Source organism: Protopterus annectens, chromosome 1.part0, assembly GCF_019279795.1.
Source record: "Protopterus annectens isolate FY-2018-M chromosome 1.part0, PAN1.0, whole genome shotgun sequence".
NCBI classification, from domain to species: Eukaryota; Metazoa; Chordata; order Ceratodontiformes; family Protopteridae; genus Protopterus; species Protopterus annectens.
This window is the reverse complement of record NC_056725.1, coordinates 611472408-611495853: the sequence shown is the minus strand read 5'-3', so window position 1 is coordinate 611495853 and position 23446 is coordinate 611472408. Positions and strand designations below refer to the sequence as shown.

The window sequence follows — 23446 nt, the reverse complement described above, 5'->3', positions numbered from 1 at the left end:
TATTTTCGGGTTGCCAGTAGTGTAAGGTCTTGTTGGTTTGGGTATGCATTATGCATGGATCAGCAAACTCGATCTGAAGGGGAGGTAGGAGGCAGGGGGCATTATGGGTATGGGAAGGAGCTTGGAGCTCGGATCAGATGATGGATATGTGGCCGTGTCGGATACGATATTGATCCGTAACCCACAGGTTGAAGGCAGATGAAGTACAACTACTCAGGAACATTGTGGTAAGTACATAACTTCTTTTTTGCTCTATTTTGATGTAGTTTTACCACAACAGTGAATCCAAAATCTTTATACATTTTGGAACCTTTTTCATTTTTCTTCATATTGGTTGAATGGTATCAGTTAGGAAAGAGCTGAAAAGGGTTATTTATATGGAATCCTTGTGTCTCAGTGTTAATTGTTCCATTTCTGTGACTTGATGTTAAATTCTTTATGTAATAGGCATACTTTTTCTTAAAAGTTTTATATAAGAAAAACATTGAATAAGGTTATAGTTTTTTCTTTGCAAAGGAGTGTGAAAATACTAGTTGTAATGTATGTACAGACTCATTCCTCAGAGAGCAAAAGGAATGTGAAGTATTTTGTGGCCCGTGTTGGAAGCAATTGACCTGCATTGTGTGACTATAAAATGTCTAGATTGTATTCTATGTGCATTAAAGGTAGTAGCAGTAGTTTGGACTGAAAGTAGTTGTTTGAGGGAGATTTCTGAAATCTGCTAATAACGTGTTTTTTCTTTCTGTTAGTGGACTGCACTTGGCCAGCTTGTGTGCTCTTCTGTATTCCAGAAGTATAGTTCCTTACATCCACCAGAGGACTTGGATTTAAAAAACTTCCATCTCCATAACCTTTTAGAAAAGACGTGGCCAAATATTAAAAGCCAGTTCCTTTCATCGGAGGCTCAGCAATGTCACCAGGCCTTCACCCCTTTGCAAGAAGAACTTTTTAGTATAATAAATTCATACAAAGACTTGTACTTTCCTGAAAGCACTGTTTTAGGCAATGCAGAAGAAGTCCGACATGTATACTGTCTTCATGTACTCAATCATGTGCTAAAAGCCAATTTTCAAGTTCTTAGAAATAATGCGAGGCGCAGAGATCAGAAGCCTGGAGTGGATGATGATGAATGCAGAGATCAGGGAATTACCAGACCCAAGGTAGGTTGAGTCAGGAAACAAATGCAGTATTTAGTTTTGATAATTGTGTATATTATTATTGTACAGTGCTAAGTGGCTGTCTAGGTTTGGCAACTAAAATCCAGTGATATATGCTGAATTCATGTGTTTGCTCTTCAAGCAGCAGCTGTAATCATTTTCCTCTCACATTTTTACTTTTACCTTCTGATATGGACATCTTCAAAAAGTTACTGTGCTGATCACTGTTTTTTAATCAACACTTTGTGCCACTTCTTCAGTTCTAGCTAGATTTATTTTATTTCTTTTGTTAGACACATGTGTGAGAAAAATAAAGACCACACTCACAACTGAAGGGCATAAATGAGATCTGGTGAAAGATGAATTCACTACTCCTAACATCTCGGAAGCTGTTCTTTTACGGGGAGTTCTGATTGGGTACTTTTAATATCACTGATGTTACTTTAGTGGTTACTGTAGTTTACTGTAACTGATTTTTTTCTTATATGTAGAATTGTTTGACTGTTTTGTTGCCCTGAGATTTTGTGGTAAAATTGCACATTTAATGATTCCTTAGTTTTACAAACTGATCATCTGTTGGAAGTTGGCAGCTGTTTACTGTTCTAATGCTAGCTGTTGATTCGGGTCTTAGAACTATACCAGTATTATTTGAGTAAATATGGTTGAGCTGAATTTATTGTGCCGTATGCAGCATGGCAGAACTCTGTAGCAACAAATTTAAACTGTTGTAGGGGTATTGATAAATATTAGTTTGCTCTACGTGATTTTTGGCTGTGTTGCTTATTGGCTTTTTGCATATTGATTCTTGAAATTTGTGCTAAATTCTATATTTTCTGTTGTAATTTTTGTCAGCTTTGGTTATTTCCTTTCCCCTCTGAAAAGCAGCATTGCATGTGTTTTATATTGCATTTTTATTTTCTAACACAGAAATGTTTTTATTAATATTAGCCACAGCAATGCCATCCAGTATTTATCTTCACATTTTATTTCCTTGACTTACTTTTTAAAAAAATCTTTTAATACCTTCTGCAAATCCTTCAGCTAATGAGTCTGATTTGAAATAATTTTTGTTTTGCCATCAAAAGCTTCCCAGTGTAGCTCTGGTGCTTCCTCAGAGGTGGATAGGTGACATTCCTTTCTTATTCCTCTTTTTTGTTTTCTTTTTTAGGTGGTATATTTTGCAGACTGTCTGTAAGCAACACTAAAAGTCTTTGACATTGAATGGCAAGCCTCTAAATGAGTGCCATTTGAGGTGCTCCAAACACATTTACTCAGGCAGCTAATAAGTTAGCACCCCAGCTTCCCAGTTACTGATCAGGGGTTTAAGAGTATGCCATTTGTGAGAACTTTCTTTGCTCTGGAGTAATTGGTATAGTGAAGTTGTTCTTTCAGTCCTGCAGAACTTCGTAGGCTCTGTAGGAAGCGCTGAACAGTGGCATATTAGGTACTGTAAGATATTGGCAAAGATCTAGACAGCCACACAGTGACCACTTTCACTTTACTGTCTAGTCATTCATCTTTGCATTACCATAAGGTACTTTTGGCTTCCATTGCCTCAGCTGCTTCATCTACAGCATTCATAGCTTCCTTCGTTCTAAATCAAATTCATCCCTTCTCAAATAAAGGTAAAGCAGAGGTGGTTGCTCATGATATTTTCAGTCTTCTTCAGTCCTGAAAACATTTTTTTCCAATGTAAGATTTTTTAAATTTGCCAAGTATCTTGCCTTTCTGTTATCAGTGTTATGTTGCCTTATTTGAATATGTGTCTTTCCCTGATTTTTCACTGTAATCAGTTGTCTGGCCTCTCATTTCTCCTTTATTGAATACCTCCATGTAATATTCCAGTCTTGTTCATAGATTTTTTTTAGACGCTTCGTGTTGTACACTTCTTTTTTTCTTTCCTCGCTCATTACCAATTCATCACCCATCTCCTGCTGAAACAGAATTGCATTTTTCAACATAGCCTGTCACAGTGACATTTAACTGAATCCATTGTGGCTTTACTTTTGAGGGTCATGTGCATTCTGCATATTTAAAGTCCATTAAAGTCTACAACTTGGGAATTTTTTCACATTATTTAGAAGGCAGACCCATGGTGACTTAAGCCACATATTAAAAAACTTAAAACAGGCACTGCCACCCTAAGACTGTAGCACCTAAATTTGGCTGCATATCTTGGGGCTAATTGTAGGGCAGCCCATTTTTCATACGGGATTAGCTGCTGTGGATCTACCTCCCATACTCACCTATAGCTTTCTGATACATGTTCCCTGCCATAACAATCTTGTACAGATTTCCAATCTAACCTGTTGATGATCTCTCCAGAGTTCTATTTCTGTATATCCAGATGATTAATGATGGGTGGCATCACACATTTCTTCTATACTCTAAGAGGCTGCGGTGGTGGTGCTGCGGTTCACAGTAAGACGCTGTCCTGTTCTATTCTCAGCTCGAGCGTCTTCTGTGTGGAGACGTGTGAATGGGCGTACCTTCGTTGAAGGTTGTGTCAGAGCCGGCAACTCGGCACGTAAAAATCTACTCCCAATCATTAGCGGACCGGAGTTCCGCTGTGGCGACCCCTAACCGGGAAAAGCCGAAAGACACAACAACTCTAAGAGGCTATGTACCTGGGTCTTCATCCACTCAAACAGAACTCCAGCCAGGTCTTCTCCTCAAACACTGTAACAGATTATTATCATAAACATATTTGACCTTCATTGAGTAACTGCTTCCAGTATTGGAGTTCTAGGTAATTATTTAATTCTCTGTGGAGGGCAAAAGTAGCAAACTGGAAAGATACGGAGTATCTAGTGAGCATTATATCTCTTAACCAGTGGCTGACCTGGTGATATTCAAAGGCATCAAATAACTTATTCCTTCCTATGGAGCTCTGGAAATTTGCATGGTTATGGACAGAGCTTAAGTTTTTATTAGAATCAAATTATGTCCTCACGTTTCAAAGAAGTGTTCTTATGTCTGGAATTGTAGGGGTTACAAAAGAAGTATAAATGGCAAACTCTTCAGTACAAACTATTCTATATTCTTTAGATTCAATACCTTAAACTGGATTTTATAAGTCACCATCAACACGATAACTATTAAGTTTGTAATATTTTGTAAACAATAGCTCAGGGACCACTCAACTTACACACATACTGTCAGAAACAATTTGTTCACCCAGCTAAGAGCTTTCTTATGAGGCTAAGTAGTTCTGTCTGTTTTACTGGGTTGTTTAGATATTTAGAAAAACATGACATGTGACAATATAAATAAATATTATATGAACAACAATTACTTATTTACCTGCACTAGACAAGGATCAGTATCAATATAGATGTTCTTCATGTTTCACTGTTGCAGTCATTACATTTGGGTTATCTGCTTACAGTAGCCCTCATTAGGACTGATTAACAAATCTTGGGTCCTGCGTCGGTTGCTATCCCTTCTTCCATGACATCAGGTCGTTAGGGGTATAAAACATGCAGCCGACGCCATTACATCAGTCTTTTTTGCCGTGCAGTGCCCAAAGCAGAAGCAGTTCGCAAGTGCCGGTTGGCCGACTCCTGAAATTTTCGTTTTCGAGTTTCAGAACCAAAGTCTTCAATTAAAGCTAATTACCCCATTGGGGAAACTTTTTCTTGCTCCTTACCGATGTCAGTAAAAGTTAATAATTGCATTACTTGTGGAAAGCAAATACCTCATAAAGATTTTCATTCGTACTGTATTCCTTGCCTAGGCCCTGACCATGACATACGTTGCTGTCGGTTTTGTGCTTTATTTGATCAGCGCACTATCCATCGTCAGTATATTTTTGACTCTAAATATTTCGGTTCTTGGTTTAATTATCCAGAAATGTCGTCAGTTAGTCATCCGACCACCGGAGTTTGAAAAAACACAAAGATAAAGACAGAGACAGGACACTGAGGTCCAAAACTACCGATGACGCTTCTCCTAAGCCAGTCTCCAGTTTGCCGGTACTCAGTGAGACACTTTCGCAGCCCCTAATACCTGCTACTTCTGATTTGCAGGCCTCTACTGAGACCCATTCAGAGTCTGGTATGCCGCGAGATGCTTCAACTATGGAACCCGCGGATGTCTCTACCTTGGATGGTTCCGGAGCCATTGTGCAGGCACCGGCTTCTGAGGGTGTCTTCAGCCCTACGGACTTGCATATTAAACCAACGCCTCCTTCTTCATTTAGGCCTAAATCTCGAACCATGCCTAAAAAAAACGACGCCCAGGCTGCATGCTCAGGCCTCTATGCCTAAAAAACAAATGATAAGAATGGCTGAAGATCTTATAACTCTAATCACGGGAAGCCAACCACCCCCTTCTAAGAGACCTAGGACTGAAGTTGTTTATGAATCTTCTGACCAGGATTCTGATTTTTCTGATTCTTCTGATGATCTGGATTTGCCCTTATATACTTATGAGGATTCTGATGCAGAAGACTCTATTCCCTCTGCTTCCCCTCTAGAGGATTTTTCTTTTGGTGAAACCATACACACTCTAAGGGAGTATTTCCACTGGGAAAGCCAGGATTTTTTGATTCAAAAAAGAGGCTTAGGAATTTCTTATTCCTGCCTCAGCATAGGCCTTTAGCTATTCCTCCTGTACTATGCATGGTTGATGATGCGTTTTTGGAATCTAGTTTGGCCCCCTGATTCTCTGCCTCCTGCTCCCAGAAAACCTGACAGATATTGCAGGGTTCCTGATTCACACAAGTTCCTTTTTAAAAATCCTATTGCAGATCCAGAGACTATTTCACAGGGACCCAAGGGCATTAAGTCTTCTAATGCTAAAAGTCATACCCCTTCTGATAGAGACTCCAGGGCGCTGGATAGATAGGGTAAGAAGGTTTGCACTTATGCAGCTTTGGCCATTGGGGCTTTAAACTGCCATATGTTAAGGTATCAACAACTTGTTATTGGATTGCTTAAACAAAAAATGATGTTGATTCCTGACTGTGTGGAAAATAAAGAATTACAGGATTTCATGCATTCTGCTGAACAGGTTGGAAAACATACTTTGCAATGTGGATTTGATTCATTAGAGGCCTCTTGCAGGGCTGCTGTTACTGGGTCTGTGATCCGAAGGCATGCTTGGCTTAAGGAGCAATCTTTGCCAGATCATGTTAAAGGTAAATTGTTGGATGCTCCCTTAAATCAGGACTGCCTGTTTGGCAACAAGGCTGAGGAAGTTCTTAAAAAGATGGAAGCTAAAGCTAAATCTATGCAAACTGTTAAAGATTTCTTACAAATTCATCCTTCTAGATTTAGTAGGCACTGACCCTCTAAGAATTAGTCCTTTCCAGCCCCTTCCAGGTCTTTTCAAGCCAAACCCAGACACAGCAGAAACCCCAGGTTTCAGTCCCAGTGGACACACAAGACTAAGCAGTGGGGGGTTTCCACACCCAAATCAGGGAGTAGTAAGACTCCCCCCTATGGAAAACTGTCTCAATGACTTGCTTTTAAAATTTCCAAGCACTTCCCAACTGAATGCTCTTTTACCAACACCAAGCGGGTGGCCAGATCTACCCCCAAATCAGTGGGCAGAGGCCCAAAATCAAGTACTCTCTCTCTTAAGCATGGGGGCTATTCAGTTGGTGCCCGAAGAGGAAAATGGACTAGGTTTCTATTCAAGACGTTTTCTGGAACCCAGAAAAGGCAATACATGGCGTCCTATCCTGGACCTTTCTACTCTAAATACCTTTCTGGTGATTCCAAAATTCAAGATGCTAACTTTTCACCAGCTGCTTCCTATGCTAGGCAAAGATGCATGGTTGGCAACACTAGATATTAAAAGAAGCATACCTGCACATCCCTGTCAGGGAGTCTTCCAGAAGATACCTATGCTTCAAAGCAGGCGACATGCACCATCAGTTCTCTGCACTGCCCTTTGGCTTATCTACTGCGCCCAGGGTATTCACAAATTGCCTAGCTCCAGTCATTGCATTCTGCAGGCAAAGAAATATTCAAATATATTCATACCTGGACGATTGTCTAATTCAGGCAGAAAGCTAGGACATACTTTTGAATCATCTGGCCTTTGTTCAAAGGGTACTGACTTGTCTGGGGTACACCATAAACAAAAATAAATCGCACCTGGTACCCTGTCAACAAATTATATTCCTGGGAGCAAGCTGGAATACAGCTTCCCAGATGGCTTTCCTCACACCAGAGAAACGGACTCATTTGACAACCTTCTTCAAACAAGTGGCCACAAAAACCCAGTTATCTGCAAGGCAAATACTGCAGGCCTTGGGGTTCATGGCCTCCTGCATTCTTCTAATTCCATATGCAAGGCTGCATATGAGGAGACTGTAATGGTATCTCAAAAGCTTATGGTGTCAACATTCACAGGCTCTAGAAGCTATGATTCCAATCATACATTGTCTATGCCTAGAGTTCCTTTGGTGGGCAGAGGCCTGCCACCAAAACAAGGGAATACCATTCACTCTACCCTCTGCCGCCCAAACCTTACCAACAGACGAATCAGACTATGCATGGTGGGCTTACCTGACAGGGAAGTGCATTCAGGGCAAATGGAACCCAAGTCAAATGCACCTACACATAAATCAAAAGGAAATGTTAGCTGTACAAAATGCTCTGACAGCCTTCAAGGACCACATTCTTCCAGGACAACTAAAGGTAAAGACAGACAACACCACGGTCATGTGGTACATAAACAAGCAGGGGGGTACACACTCTTACCCCCTCTGCAGACTAACCATGGCATTGTGGAACACAGCCTTGAGCTTCCAAGTGAATCTACAAGCTCAATTCCTGCTAGGAAAACTAAATACACTGGCAGATGGACTAAGCAGAAACCTCATGGACCCACACAAATGGATTCTGGAACCAAGGATTTTCAACATGTTGACAAGCAAATGGGGGAGCCCAGATACAGACCTGTTTGTCTTCCCCCAGAACCATCAATTGGACAAATTCTGCACACAGATTCCCCACAAATTAGCTTGGAAAGTGGATGCTCTATCCTTCAGCTGGAAAAACCTATCAATTTATACCTTTCCTCCTCTGCCTCTGTTCTCCAAGGTACTACTAAACATCAAACAGGAGAAGCCAAGGACAGATTTAATTGCACCAGACTGGCTATGCCAACACTGGTACCCCCTCTTGCGCAGTGTGTCACGCTTGGCCCCATGGCACCTGCCTCAGACTCCTTCCCTGTTGTCTCAGCAGGGGAACCAGAATCTGCACCCTCAGCTGCAAACCCTGGACCTAGCAGCCTGGCTAATTACCTAATCTCTCCTTTACCACCCCTCAGTAAATTAGTGATGGATATCATTTTAGAGTCTAGGAGGTCTAGTACTAGAAAATCTTATGCTGCAAAATGGAAAAGATTTTGTACCTGGAACCAATCTCAAGGGATGAGTGCAGCAGTGCCCAATTTACCTCAGATTCTACAATATTTGACTGAGATGCTTCATAAGGGCTTGTCCTTTTCCTCCATCAAAATTCATGCCTCTGCCATTTCAGCTCATTATAGCACAGAGCCTCCTCTCTTCGCTCACCCACTGCGCTAGCAGTTCCTCAGAGGGGCCAAAAATTTAAGGCCTCCGAGGAGAGCTCCATCTCCAGCCTGGGACCTTAACTTTGTCTTGGAGAAACTCACTCTTCCTCCTTTCGAGCCAGCTGCTACTGCAGATTTAAAATTCCCTTACTGGAAAACAGCTTTCCTTTTAGCAATCACTTCTGCAAGAAGGGTATCTGAGTTACAGGCCCTTATGGCAGTGGAGCCTTTCATTGTCTTTCATGCGGACAGAGTGTCCCTCAGAACCAATCCCTCCTTCATGCCCAAGGTGGTATCCAGTGTGGCTCTTAATCAGTCTATTCATTTGCCTACCTTTTTTCCTAACCGACAGATCAAAGGGGAACGGATACTGCACTCCTTAGATGTGCACAGACAACTTAGATTCTACTTGGACAGGACAAACCTCAAAGGAAATCTGAACAACTGCTGGTGGCATTTGCTGCAGGGACAGAGGGGAAAGCTATTTCAAAGCAAACCATTTCAAAATGGGTAGGCCACTGCATTAATTTCTGCTATAAGCACCATGGAAAACCTATCCCACAGGGCATCAGACCCTGTTCAACCAGGGCTGCATCTACCTCTACAGCCTTTCTCAGGGGCGTCCCTACAAGGAACATCCTAGAAGCTGCTACCTGGAGTCCCATACTTACTTTCACCAAATATTATAATTTGCCAATTTTCTGTAAATCCAAAACTGGTTTTGCCACTGCAGTCTTGCAGGGCCTTATAGCTGGTCCTAATTCTGTTTAAATTCCTCCTCCAAACCTTAGCTTTAGGAATCTACCCAAATGTGATGACTGCAACAGTGAAACACAAACAACATAGTACAGTTGTGTACACTTACCATAAATGTAGATGTTAGAGTGTATTCACTGTTGCAGTCCTGGTTACCCTCCCTCCAGCCCCCTTTCTTCTTTTGGCTATACCTCTACTCTCACTTACTATGCTCAGAAAGCTTTTTTGGTGTATTTGCTTTTTTGTTGGAGGTATATCCTTGTTTTATATATTTAATTGCTTCCCATTAGTGGGGCACCTGACATCTGGGCCAAGAAAAACTGATGTAATGGTGTCGGCTGCATGTTTTCTACCCCTGACAACCTGACCTCATGGAAGAAGGGACAGCAACCGACACAGGACCCAAGACTTTATTAGTCAGGCTGACTGAGGGCTACTGCAAACAGATAACCCAAATGTAATGACTGCAGCAGTGAATACACTTGAACATCTACCTTTATGGTAAGTGTACACAACTGTACTTTGTTTGCTGTTGTGTAAGCTTTAAGATGAAATATTTGAATACTTTGCATATAGCATGGTTTTGGAGTTATTAATGCAAATATGAACAAGCAGTATTTGATGCTTAGAGGCATGAGTAGGATATTCTTGCAGAAACACCTGGAGGCGTTGCTGGGCTGTAATGAAATAAAGATTGTACCAATAATAAAGGGATATTTCTTTGTCTTGTCAAAGGGTGGTCTTACTCGATGAAATAAGCTGTTCTCTCCTCCAGTCCTGTTAAAATAATCCTCTTTCACAATGGAGTATCATCTGTGGGGGATAAACCACAAAATGACTTAAATTTGGCCACCTTGACATATAGCTTCAGTTCTGGAAGGCACATGCTCCCCTCTCTGTGAGAGAAAGATAGGATCTGCCACGCAAACTTATGGGGACATTGGGCCCAGGAAAAAGTTTAGAATGAGGTTATGAATCCAGGCCAATGCCTTAACAGTGTGTGACCACAGTAAACCCCATATCTGCTGTAAAACCAGTGGGAGAATAAACCATACCACTACTTACATTCATTAATTTCCCAATGACTATCAAGGAGTGGATTCTGTGCAACAGAATGTTACCCTGAATGGTCTGGGCTTCTGAGGGAGCAAATGTCATCTGCATATATTTTATATAACCCGAGTTTGACATAAATGGAAAATCCTGTGTAATAGCCACAGAAGGGGAATCATTTGCACATGTGGCTTGATGTTTCTGAACATTACTGCAGTATCCCACCAGTGCCCCCAAATTACAGCAGTATAGTAATAGCCTTATATATATCTGACTCAGGATCAGCAGGATATAGACAAAGATAATCAGTGTACAAAGAACTTCTACTCTTCACCCTGTACTGTATAAGTGTGTATTGCTGAGTCCCAAAGCCTAGTTGCTAAAGTTCTTGGCATAAATTGAAAAGTATGGGGGATAATAGGCAACCCTGCTTTGTTCCCCAGTTGAAAGAAAAGAATTAGGAAGGAAAACGCCTAATTTTATGATATCAATGGCACCTGTATAAAGTCTCTGAACCACCCTGACCAGATTCTCCAGGAGACCCAGTTTCCACATAGCTGCTGACAAGAAAGGTCAGTGGACTTTGTCAGAGGCCTCCTCCGCATCAAGACTGACCACTACCAGAGGTTTGTGATTTCTTACTGCATTCTCCAGCAATAAATAAGTCTTTAACAGGTTATCATGAGTTGTGTGCCCTGGGAGGAAGCCAGGCTGGGCAATGTGGACACACAGTGCAAGTTTCCTAGTAAGGAGATTGGCTTGTACGAGTTAAGGGACAAGGGATCCTGATCAGGCTTTAGGATTAATGATATGACCGCTTGACACCATGATGCTGGTGGTTCCTTCTCCTTCAGTATATAGTTGTGTGAAGAATGCTGCCTCTTCCCCCACAAAAACCTTTACTGACATACCATCTGGTCCAAGGGGGCCTTGTTATTCGGAGCCTCACTCAAGGCATTTTTCAATTCAGCAATACTAATCTGCTGAGTAATGTCCATGTCATCCTGTGGGGGAGCCATATCTCTGGAAGGGAAACAGACCTCAGATGCTTCTGGATGTGGTCCTGTTTTCTCTTCAAATGTGGATTAGCCTCATAAACATCATTGTATTAGTGTGCCAGAGTATTCAGGACCCAAGTGGGAGAGACATAGATATCTCCAGTTATTGAGCCCTGATGTTTCTGAATTTGTCTAGCCACAATCTGTTGCTGTAGGTTGTTTGCAAAGAAATTTTGGCTTCTAGGGGATTTTTCAAAAAATAAATCTTAATTTTAAACCATCTTTGGCCTGTTCTGACCTGCAGTCCAAAAGGGCTGTAATCCTGTGGGACAACAAAGCCGTTTTTGTCCTTGTTTGTTGGTCCTGAATGGCTTTTAGATGTGATTGTAATTTTTTAGTTGCCCCTGCAAATCATTCAGCTGAGCTTAGGGCCTACTGTCTGTGTCGGACATGTAGGATTGTAAGAAGTCCCTCAAAGACCCCTTAAAAACATCCCACTGGTCACCAGTGAAGGATGTAGTATTAAATCCCAGACCCACCCCCCCCATGGTGTAAAAAAAAAAAACTGAGCAAATCTCTCCTGGAAAGGAAGGCCCCTGCAGACTAACAAATTAATTTTCCATTGCTTCATGAGGACTATCTTACCTGAATAAAGACTAACCTTGATAGGAGCTTACTCTGACAATAGAATAGGATCATAATGCATCCCTTTACCATGTACAAATATTCTTGGGAGATAAAATATCTGTCAATTCTTGAATAATTATGAAACCTGTAAGAATATCAGGTAATCTGAGTTGTTGACTGCAGGAATAAATGAATATCCACCATAACCAAGGCCCCTTTTGTTGGCTGTCAAGGTTTTGCCTTGGGCTTGGTATATCAGTCAACCTAGGGCCAGCCTGAACTTCTGTATGATAGCAGATTGAGTTTCAGTCACCAGTCCACCTTCTCGGAAAGTGAACCCTACTGCCTCATACATGAAAGTACAGTGGATATAAAAAGTGTACACACCCATGTTAAAATGCCAGGTTTTTATGATATAAAGAAAATGAGACCACAGTAAATAATTTCAAAACTTTTCCCACCTTTAATGTGACTTATAACCTGTACAATTCAATTGAAAAACAAACAAATCTTTAGGGAAAAAAAATAAAAAACCTACAATAAGCTGGTTGCATAAGTGTGCACACCCTTAAACTAACACTTTGTTGAAGCACATTTTGATTTAATTACAGCATTCAGTCTTCTTGAGTAGGAGTCTGTCAGCATGGCATATCTTGACTTGGCAATATTTGCCCACTCTTCCTTGCAAAAGTGCTCCAAATCTGTCAGATAACGAGGGGCACCTCTTGCGCACAGCCCTCTTCAGGTCACCTCACAAATTTTCTGTTGGATTTAGGTCTGGGCTTTGGCTGGGTCATTACAAAACTTTAATTTTCTTCTGGTGAAGCCATTCCTTTGTTGATTTGGATGTACGCTTGGGGTCATTGTCATGTTGAAAGGTGAAATTCCTCTTCATCTTCAGATTTTTAGCATATGCCTGAAGGTTTTGGGCCAGAAGTGACTGGTATTTGGAACCGTTCATAATTCCCTCCACCTTGACTAAAGCCCCAGTTCCAGCTGAAGAAAAGCAACCTCAAAGCATGACACTGCCACCACCATGCTTCACCATGGGGATGATGTTCTTTTGGTGATGCGAAGTGTTGTTTTTGCACCAAATGTACCTTTTGGAATTGTGGTCAGAAAGTTCAACTTTGGTCTCCGACCATAACGCATTTTCCCACTTGCTTTTGGGAGATGTGATGTATTGTTTTGCAAATTTTACCCGGGCCTGGATTTTTTTTCTGTGTAAGAAAAGGCTTCCGTCTTGCAACCCTACCCCATAGTCCAGACATATGGAGAATACAGGAGGTTGTTTTCACTTGTAGTACACAACCAATACTTGCCAGAAATTCCTGCAGCTCCTTAGTGTTGCTGTAGGTCTCTTGGCAGCCACCCTGACCAGTTTTTGTCTTGTCTTTTCATCAATTTTGGAGGGACGTCCAGTTCTTTTCAACGTCACTGTTGTTCCATATTTTCTCCACTTTTTGATGACTGTCTTTATTGTGTTCCATGGTATATCCAATGCTGTGGAAATTATTTTGTACCCTTCTCCTGACTAATACCATTCAACAAGGAGATCCCTTTGCTGCTTTGTAACCTCTCTGGGAACCATGGCTTTTGCTGTAGCAAGCAACTGAGTAAATGACAGGAAAATCCTACTAGGACAGTTGAACTTTATTTGGGGTTAATCAGAGTCTCTTTAATTGATGGTAGGTGTGTACCCAAGAAGACTGAATGCTGAAAGTCAAAAGGTGCTTCATCAAAATATTAGTTTATGGGTGTGCACACATATGCAGCTATCTTATTGTACTTTTTTAATTTTTTTGTATATTTTTTCCCCTAACAGATTTGTTTGTGTTTCAGTTGAATTGTACAGGTTATAGGTCACATTAAAGGTTGGAAAAGTTTTGAAATGATTTATTGTGGTGTCATTTTTTTATATCACAAAAAATGGCATTTTAACAGGGGTGTGTACACTTTTTATATCCACTATAGACAAATATCAAAGTCATCATTCTCCCTGCTCTGAGACCCCACAATGGTATAAATCTTCCTTGAGGGTCAACTAATTGGTCTAATAACTGGAAGGAAGCAATCCATGTGTGACCCAGATTACAATCCTTCTGCTTCTTCCCAAAGGATATGAAGTGCTAGCAAGGAACATCATGCAGTACAATGCCTTCAGGAGCAAATGAGTTTCCTTCAGTAGTAGGAAGATGAGGCCTGTTTTTAATCTTCATCAGACTTGCCCTTTTTTAAGAGGATGGGACAGGCTATTTATATTCCAAGGTATAAAAGAAACATATGTCATTATAGCAAGTCACCAATTCAGAGAACTGTTGCTTTTCAACCTTCATTTGTATAAGTAAACCTTTATTAACATTGTTCACCCATAGCTTAAGATATTCATTGATGATGCCAACTCAACAAACAAAATTCTTACCATTTCAAACTTTTAACTGAATGTAGTTAGGTACCTGACTATAACAGACTAATACGTACAAATCAACCTTACCCAACTATTTATAATGCATTAATTGTTTCCACAGTAGAGGGTAGATCATCTCTTTAGTGTGTGCAGCCATGGGAAAAAATACATACTCCATCCAGGGTGAGATTGCTAGATGTAAAAGGCTCTTAGAGCAAACGAGCCAGCAATGATCAAAAGTAAAGTATCCCCACCTCAACTTTCATAGATCAGTACTAGGCTAACTGCCCTTGTGAGCCACTTTATTAAGCATGAGTAAATAATCCTGGCCCTCTGAAGTAGCATGACAGTTAGCTGGAGACATCTTAACTCTGGCTTTTAGAGGTTTGCTTCATTTGTGACATAGTGTCATTTGGCAATCAAAAGGTATGTGATCCTCCCAGAAGCCAAACCTTTAGCTGCTCAGGATATTGCAAATGAAAGCATCATTTATTCAAGCGGAAAATCCTAATTGTTTTCTTATTGTTTCCTTAGACACAGCTGTCTTAGCTCAAGTCTCAGGAGCATAGTCATTATCAACAAACACAAGTTAGGGTTCACAATGATTTTCTTGTCTGGTTGCTAAAAAAGTAGTAGAAAATCTCACCAGAAATGGTCGTGAACAGCCTCTCACTGTTGGAGACAGGAAAATCTGATGTTTTGTCCTTTCAGTCAACTCCTCCACCAGAGCAATACCAGCCCATTCTGAATTTTTTTCTTTCACTTATGTCATATAGTTCTGTGACTCCACGTTCTCTGAAATCCCAGAGAAAAATATGTTTTTCCATATGCTACAATCTGCCAACTCCAGCAGTTTCTCCTCCACTTATTCTAAGTGATTCTTTGTAGCATTTGTATGTCAGTGGTGTTTCTAGTGAGTTGGTTTGAGTGGGTAGAAACTACTTATTCCATATCCCATAGCTTCTTGTCATTATGGTACATGTAGTCTTGTGGGGCTCAGGTCATTTTTTTGTTTTTCAACCATGATTTGATCATGTTTCTTGTCTACTGTCTCCATACTCTCGCAGAAGAGATCTTAATAAATCAGCAAACTGCTGAGACCACAGATTTCATTTGGAGAGGCCTGGGAGGTGAATGCACTTAGGGATACCACTGGAGTGTCCTCATCTTTTTGTCCTTAGACATGTGGTAAATACAAAGGCAATAACTCCAAAATATTTTAAATACAGCAAAACTGTGTGGTCACCTAAAAACAAGTGTCTGATACAGAAATAACCTAACAAAAACAAAAAGGTCGTCGCTTTGCCAAATCCAGCTAACCGTAACTGAAGTCCAATAGTAATTGAATAAAAACATAGCCGGATGCTGCTGTATGTATAAAACAGTTTATTCCATAAAACAAGAACAACGTATGATGAGCGCTTTCGGGTCAATACCCTTCATCAGATAAAGTTGTAACATCACACATCTGTTTTTAAACACAATCTAACCAATCAACAATTAATAAAAAACCCGCCTTTTACTAAGTGCTGGTTTGAGCGGTACTACATCATTTAGCCCCGGATCCCTGTGTGCTGTCAATTCAAGGATCCATTTAGTCTCAGCCAATTCTGTATCCAATTTAATATCACCCCCCCTATGGGTCAACTGCAAATTCACTATAACTCTAAAGGTAAAACCATGTGAAGGATATCTCTTCAGATGTCTAAACAGCGCATTACTTTCGTTTTTATTCTTAATATTGGACAAATGTTGAAGGATCCTTTCTTTCAACATCTGATTCGTCTTCCCGATATAATAGCTCGAACATGAGCTGCACTCAGCTATATAAACAACATCGGTAGTTCTGCAAGATGCCCTGCCCTTAAAAGTGTATAACTTGTTATTATTAGGGTGACGGAACTCAACCCCTTTTTTAATAAAGGCACATGCCTTGCAACACCCACATGAAACAGTCCCTGCTCTTCCCATAACATGTGTTTTGACTGGAGCCCTCTCTTCTTTACATAGAACATCTTTTAAATTCTTGTTCCTTTTATATATAAACTGCGGTTGGGTGCCTATAATATCTCTTAGAGATTCATCACTGGTTATGATGTTCCAATTTCTTCGTATGATGTTGCAAACCCCTTTAGTGTCACTCCCATAAGTCAGTGTTACCTTACGGGTCTTGGACCTAGCTTCCCTAACCCCCTGGTTGTTGCAAGGTGTATCTAACCATGGTTTATACTTATTGTATCTGTGTGGTTTATTCCTATTTATAACCTCTTTAACCATGTTCTCATTGTAACCTCTGTCAACAAAACATCGTCCCAGATGTATAACTTCCCCTTCAAACTGTTCGTCATCCTTGCTCAACCTGGAGATCCGCCCTAACTGTCCCTGTACCACATTAGGAAAGGTGTGTCTGGTGCATGCTGTCGAAGGACAGCATCGTATTCCTCCAACACTCCTTCCTAAATAACTTGGAAGAGAAGCTTCCCCTTGTTTGCATCAAACATACATCTAAAAAATCAACAGCCTCTTTAGATGTGGCCACACTGAACCTAAGGAAACTGGTGGTGGTGTCAAGGTAACCTATGAAGGACTGTAATTCCGTTTCTGTCCCCTTCCACAAAATAAATATATCATCAACAAAACGGAAATATTTGTACAATTGTTCATTCCAAGCATGATTACCAAACACAAACAACTCTTCCCAATGGGACAGCACGAGATTCGCATAGGTATTGGCACAGGGGGTGCCCATGGCTATCCCCTGTGCCTGCCTATATACACTCCCTATACCTTGGAATATGTTATTTTCCAATACCAAGGTTAAAAGTTCAATAACCAACTCCACTTTACTATGTGGAAGGCCCCTAGCTGTCAAAAGGGTCTTGATGGCCCATAACCCATAATCATTATTGATCACTGTGAATAAATTATTCACGTCCAGAGTGGCCATTAAATACGTCTCTGGTGGCTCCCTTGACTTGATACCACCAATCAGTGTTAAAAAATGTCCTGTATCCTTCAATATGTGTTGTATAGAAGCCACATATGGTTTAAGAAACACTTCAAGCCAAATCGATATGTTCTCAGTGACCCATCCCCTGCCTGAAACAATCGGTCGTAGGGGTGGGTCACTCAAACTCTTGTGTACCTTTGGCAGTGCTTTAAAAACCGGAGTAACCGGTTTATCAACATATAGAAAATCCAATTCCTGTGGTGTTATCAACAACATTTGATTCAAGTATGTTAACTTACTGTGTACCTTGTCAATAATCCTCCTCACTTCAATAGGGTTAATAGGTGAATAAGTGCGCACGTCAGATAAAAGCGTGTTTAACTTTTGAGCGTACCAACCTGAATCTAAAACCACTACTGAGCCACCCTTATCGGCCATCTTTATCGTTATATCTGTATATTCACCTAATTTGGATAACGCCAATCTCTGCCCCTCATTCAGATTGTAATATCTCTCTCTGTCCCTATTGTGAAAATATTCTACAAAATCATGGTCGCATTGGTTAATGAAAAGTTGTAAGGCCGGTATCAAAGCCGGTACAAAACTACTTGGTTTTCTCAAACCTACTTGCGTACTCTCAACGTTTCCAAACATTTTTCCCAACATCAGACCCCTACAAAAATACATAACATCAAGTAGTACTTCCTGATAAGTACACATCCTGCTAGGGACAAACGACAAACCTTTATTCAACACTGCAAGTTCGTCCTGTGTTAAAACACGTGAAGACAGATTAAAAACAATGTTATTAGACTCACTATAAGTCATTCTACTGTCCGTCTTTTCTTCATTAATTCCCTGTCGTCGCTGGAAGAGCGCTTCCACGGGCCCTTCTTTTTCACTTGAACAGGTAGTAAATCCAAAAAATGACTCTGCATAGGTCGTAATTTGGGTCTAGCTCCTGCTCGTGAACCTGTGTCCAGTTCCTCATTTGAAACACAACCCCCAGTCTCTTCACTGACGGATCGCCCCGAGGTGGATGTATCAATCATAACCTCAGCACAACCCTCAGTTTCCACATTGAAAACAGTATCAACAGTTGCATCATGACTCGAAGCGTCTAATTGCCCATTAGGCGCTACCATTATGGAAGCCCCTGGGTCCGTACCATCGTGAGCTGAAGTCGGCGCCATGTTCCTTGCTACCGTAACTTGGCGTTCTATCTGCCCTCCCTTCATCTCATGACGTTTCTCTTTCCTATTGGTGCTCCTAGCCGCATCAACAATCGGTGGACTCCTTTGTCTGTTCCATAAGAAAATATTCCCTTTGGAAAAATCGTCATAGTCTCTGTTGAGTTTACCTAGTTTTTGTGCCCGTAACTTGGTGTCATTATCAGTAAACACCTGATACAACTCACTAAGTTTCTTTTTACACCAAGGTTCATTATAGTCATTTTCTAACCTTTGTTGCAACTGCACAATGTCCTTTTTTAATATCTCAATCTCCTTAGCAAAAAAGTCATTTAACAGTTCCATATACAAAAAACTTGTGTTAATATTGATGGATTGCCACCTGGCCAGCAACTCTGGATACCTGTCTCCTTGGGACGGCATGCAAAGCACGCGCATCCCTCGGGGTACGATGCCGTACTCCAGGCAGGCTTCAAGGTGGAAAGTCTGCCACTGTAGACGTTGTAAACGAGTGACCTTGTAGTTCAAATCCCTGAGATTGTCGTCAAAAGTTCTCTCCATGGCCATAGGCACCGATGTTTCAATGGGTTTCACTTGTCTCACACCAAAACCTAGATCAAGTAGTGGATTGGATATCGAAGTAAGTCGGCTTAAACACCAATTTCCTGGTAAAACGTTAGCGGTTCCCTGGTCAACCGCTGTTCCCAACTCTGCTCTCTCCACAGCATGCATCGCAACAATCGACCCCAAAACTCCAAAGGAAATAACAAAAACAAAAAGGTCGTTGCTTTGCCAAATCCAGCTGACCGTAACTAAAGTCCAATAGTAATTAAATAAAAACGTAGCCGGATGCTGCTGTATGTATAAAACAGTTTATTTAAAGCACTGCCAAAGGTACACAAGAGTTTGAGTGACCCACCCCTACGACCGATTGTTTCAGGCAGGGGATGGGTCACTGAGAACATATCGATTTGGCTTGAAGTGTTTCTTAAACCATATGTGGCTTCTATACAACACATATTGAAGGATACAGGACATTTTTTAACACTGATTGGTGGTATCAAGTCAAGGGAGCCACCAGAGACGTATTTAATGGCCACTCTGGACGTGAATAATTTATTCACAGTGATCAATAATGATTATGGGTTATGGGCCATCAAGACCCTTTTGACAGCTAGGGGCCTTCCACATAGTAAAGTGGAGTTGGTTATTGAACTTCTAACCTTGGTATTGGAAAATAACATATTCCAAGGTATAGGGAATGTATATAGGCAGGCACAGGGGATAGCCATGGGCACCCCCTGTGCCAATACCTATGCGAATCTCGTGCTGTCCCATTGGGAAGAGTTGTTTGTGTTTGGTAATCATGCTTGGAATGAACAATTGTACAAATATTTCCGTTTTGTTGATGATATATTTATTTTGTGGAAGGGGACAGAAACGGAATTACAGTCCTTCATAGGTTACCTTGACACCACCACCAGTTTCCTTAGGTTCAGTGTGGCCACATCTAAAGAGGCTGTTGATTTTTTAGATGTATGTTTGATGCAAACAAGGGGAAGCTTCTCTTCCAAGTTATTTAGGAAGGAGTGTTGGAGGAATACGATGCTGTCCTTCGACAGCATGCACCCGAGACACACCTTTCCTAATGTGGTACAGGGACAGTTAGGGCGGATCTCCAGGTTGAGCAAGGATGACGAACAGTTTGAAGGGGAAGTTATACATCTGGGACGATGTTTTGTTGACAGAGGTTACAATGAGAACATGGTTAAAGAGGTTATAAATAGGAATAAACCACACAGATACAATAAGTATAAACCATGGTTAGATACACCTTGCAACAACCAGGGGGTTAGGGAAGCTAGGTCCAAGACCCGTAAGGTAACACTGACTTATGGGAGTGACACTAAAGGGGTTTGCAACATCATACGAAGAAATTGGAACATCATAACCAGTGATGAATCTCTAAGAGATATGGTAGGCACCCAACCGCAGTTTATATATAAAAGGAACAAGAATTTAAAAGATGTTCTATGTAAAGAAGAGAGGGCTCCAGTCAAAACACATGTTATGGGAAGAGCAGGGACTGTTTCATGTGGGTGTTGCAAGGCATGTGCCTTTATTAAAAGGGGTTGAGTTCCGTCACCCTAATAATAACAAGTTATACACTTTTAAGGGCAGGGCATCTTGCAGAACTACCGATGTTGTTTATATAGCTGAGTGTAGCTCATGTTCGAGCTATTATATCGGGAAGACGAATCAGATGTTGAAAGAAAGGATCCTTCAACACTTGTCCAATATTAAGAATAAAAACGAAAGTAATGCGCTGTTTAGACATCTGAAGAGATATCCTTCACATGGTTTTACCTTTAGAGTTATAGTGAATTTGCAGTTGACCCATAGGGGGGGTGATATTAAATTGGATACAGAATTGGCTGAGACTAAATGGATCCTTGAATTGACAGCACACAGGGATCCGGGGCTAAATGATGTAGTACCGCTCAAACCAGCACTTAGTAAAAGGCGGGTTTTTTATTAATTGTTGATTGGTTAGATTGTGTTTAAAAACAGATGTGTGATGTTACAACTTTTTCTGATGAAGGGTATTGACCCGAAAGCGCTCATCATACGTTGTTCTTGTTTTATGGAATAAACTGTTTTATACATACAGCAGCATCCGGCTACGTTTTTATTCAATTACAGAAATAACCTAGTCAGTGATGAGGGAGGAGGGAAGCTTCTCACAAAAATCCTGGCTCACTCAATTACTACTCGACCGGAAGTCTCAAGCAAGATTTTTTTTTTATTGATTTCATCTTTATTTTTAATTTTTAATCATGTATTAACAGAAGCTGGACAACCTGTAAGTAACCAATCAACAAGTTTATTCAAGGTTAAAAAAACAATCAGATTATTATGGAGAAGCAAGTTGTGTGTTTGTGTGTTTATACATACACACACACACACACACATTTATTGATTTATTTATTTAAAATTTGTTTACCAAGAAAGCCCAACTTGAAACAAAGTAAATTTTTAGTGGAGGCCCGGGGAGAAAGCATGTCTTTGTAATTAGTATGTGGATGCGTATATTTCTATATATTCTGTGTATGTATACACATATATGTGTGTTTGTATGTGTGTGTACGTGTATATATGTACTTATGTGATATTGTTGTCCAGCTAGGTTTTAAGTGCATTCGTTTGCCAATAAACTGACAGGATCCACACATGATATAAGAGTTTTTATTTATTTGTGTAGCATTATTTTTTTATTTTATTTTATTTTACTTGGAATTACAGAGTTATGTAAGAATTTGTTCTTACTAAATAGGCTGAAGTCTTGACTGTATCCCCTATGTTTACTTTCGTATTAGATACATTGGTGTTTCTGTGATGTTCGTTTGTCATCTGAGCTGTTCTTGCTAGTGAATAGTCTACACTAATTAATATTCTTCCTCTCAAGTTCACTGTCGCCTTCATTATTGTCTCCTTCCTTGTTACCACATTGTTTCGTACTAGCCCACATGTATCTTGTCTCTGTCCACCTATTTCCTTATGATATGCCTTATGATTTGCTATTAGTTCCAGACTTTTTCTGCAGCCTCCTTTTTGGCTCTCTCATTCCCCATCTATAGCCAATGCAGCCATTTTCCCCCCTTTTCTACCCATCCTTGATGTCTATATAATTGTATAGGTGAATCTCCTCTTTCCAGTAAGAATTTGCCTTTAGAGCCTTCTGCCTTTGGCTAAATATGGGGGCTGTAATCTGTTACTGACTTAAGATTTTTTCACTATTTATCCTTCTCTTGTCATGCTAGTAGCTGGCAGTCATTTTGCCAAAGTAAGGCGTACAGTAAATGTAGGTGTATGGTTCCACACATATATACCCATAAATTGTAGTGCATTCTTACAAGCATGTGACTGTGTTTGTCTTTGTGCTCAGACCAGCACAATCCATCTGATGTGTATCCTTCAGGTAACAGGGACAGGCCATGCCTCTTCAGTGGAATGGATGATTCCACATCAGCTACTCACTTCTATCCCCTCACCTTGTGACTTCATCACCACCAGCTCATTATTTTAACCCATGTGCTGGGACAGTAGTCTGATCTGTATCCTTCTTCACCACATAGTCATTCTTCATTCCTCTCCCCCACCATTCAGTCCTCAGTATTGCACAGTTCTGTGTTTCTTTGTGGTTTTCATTTCATAGCATTTCAAAGTCTGCCATGCACAATTAAAGCTAAAACATGTTTCATCTGCATCCTACGTGCTGTTTTTAAATAAATGTGTAATTTGTTTTGGTCCCACGACTGTTTGAGTTCTGATGTTCTTCGTGTTTCACTGTTGCAGTCATTACATTTGGGTTATCTGCTTGCAGTGGCCCTCAGTCAGCCTGATTAACAAAGTCTTGGGTACTATGTCGGTTGCTGTCTCTTCTTCCATGACGTCAGGGGTATAAAACATGCAGCCGACGTCATTACATCTGTCTTTCTTGCCGTGCGGTGCGCGAAGCAGAAGCCGTTCACAAGTGCCGGTCGGCCGACTTCTGAAATTTTCTTTTTCGAGTTTTAGAACCGAAGTCTTCAACTAAAAGCGAAGTACCCCGTTAGGGAAACTTTTTCTTGCTCTAAACCAATGTCAGTAAAAGTAAATAATTGCATTTCTTGTGGAAAGCAAACACCTCATAAAGATTTTCATTCGTACTGTATTCCTTGCCTAGGCCCTGACCACGACATACCTCGCTGTCGGTTCTGTGCCTTATTTAAACC

At 40.7% G+C, this 23446-nt stretch overlaps 1 protein-coding gene across 3 annotated transcripts in view; it reads left to right on the top strand.

Annotated features, from left to right (window-relative positions):
• UTP25 (UTP25 small subunit processor component) overlaps positions 1 to 23446 on the top strand; it is a 1083612-nt gene that overhangs the window by 521276 nt on the left and 538890 nt on the right. For all 3 annotated transcript variants that reach the window (XM_044061823.1, XM_044061814.1, XM_044061805.1), the window contains exon 6: positions 750 to 1160. In XM_044061823.1, the coding sequence (XP_043917758.1) occupies positions 750 to 1160 (411 nt within the window). The remainder of the gene's footprint in view (positions 1 to 749; positions 1161 to 23446) is intronic.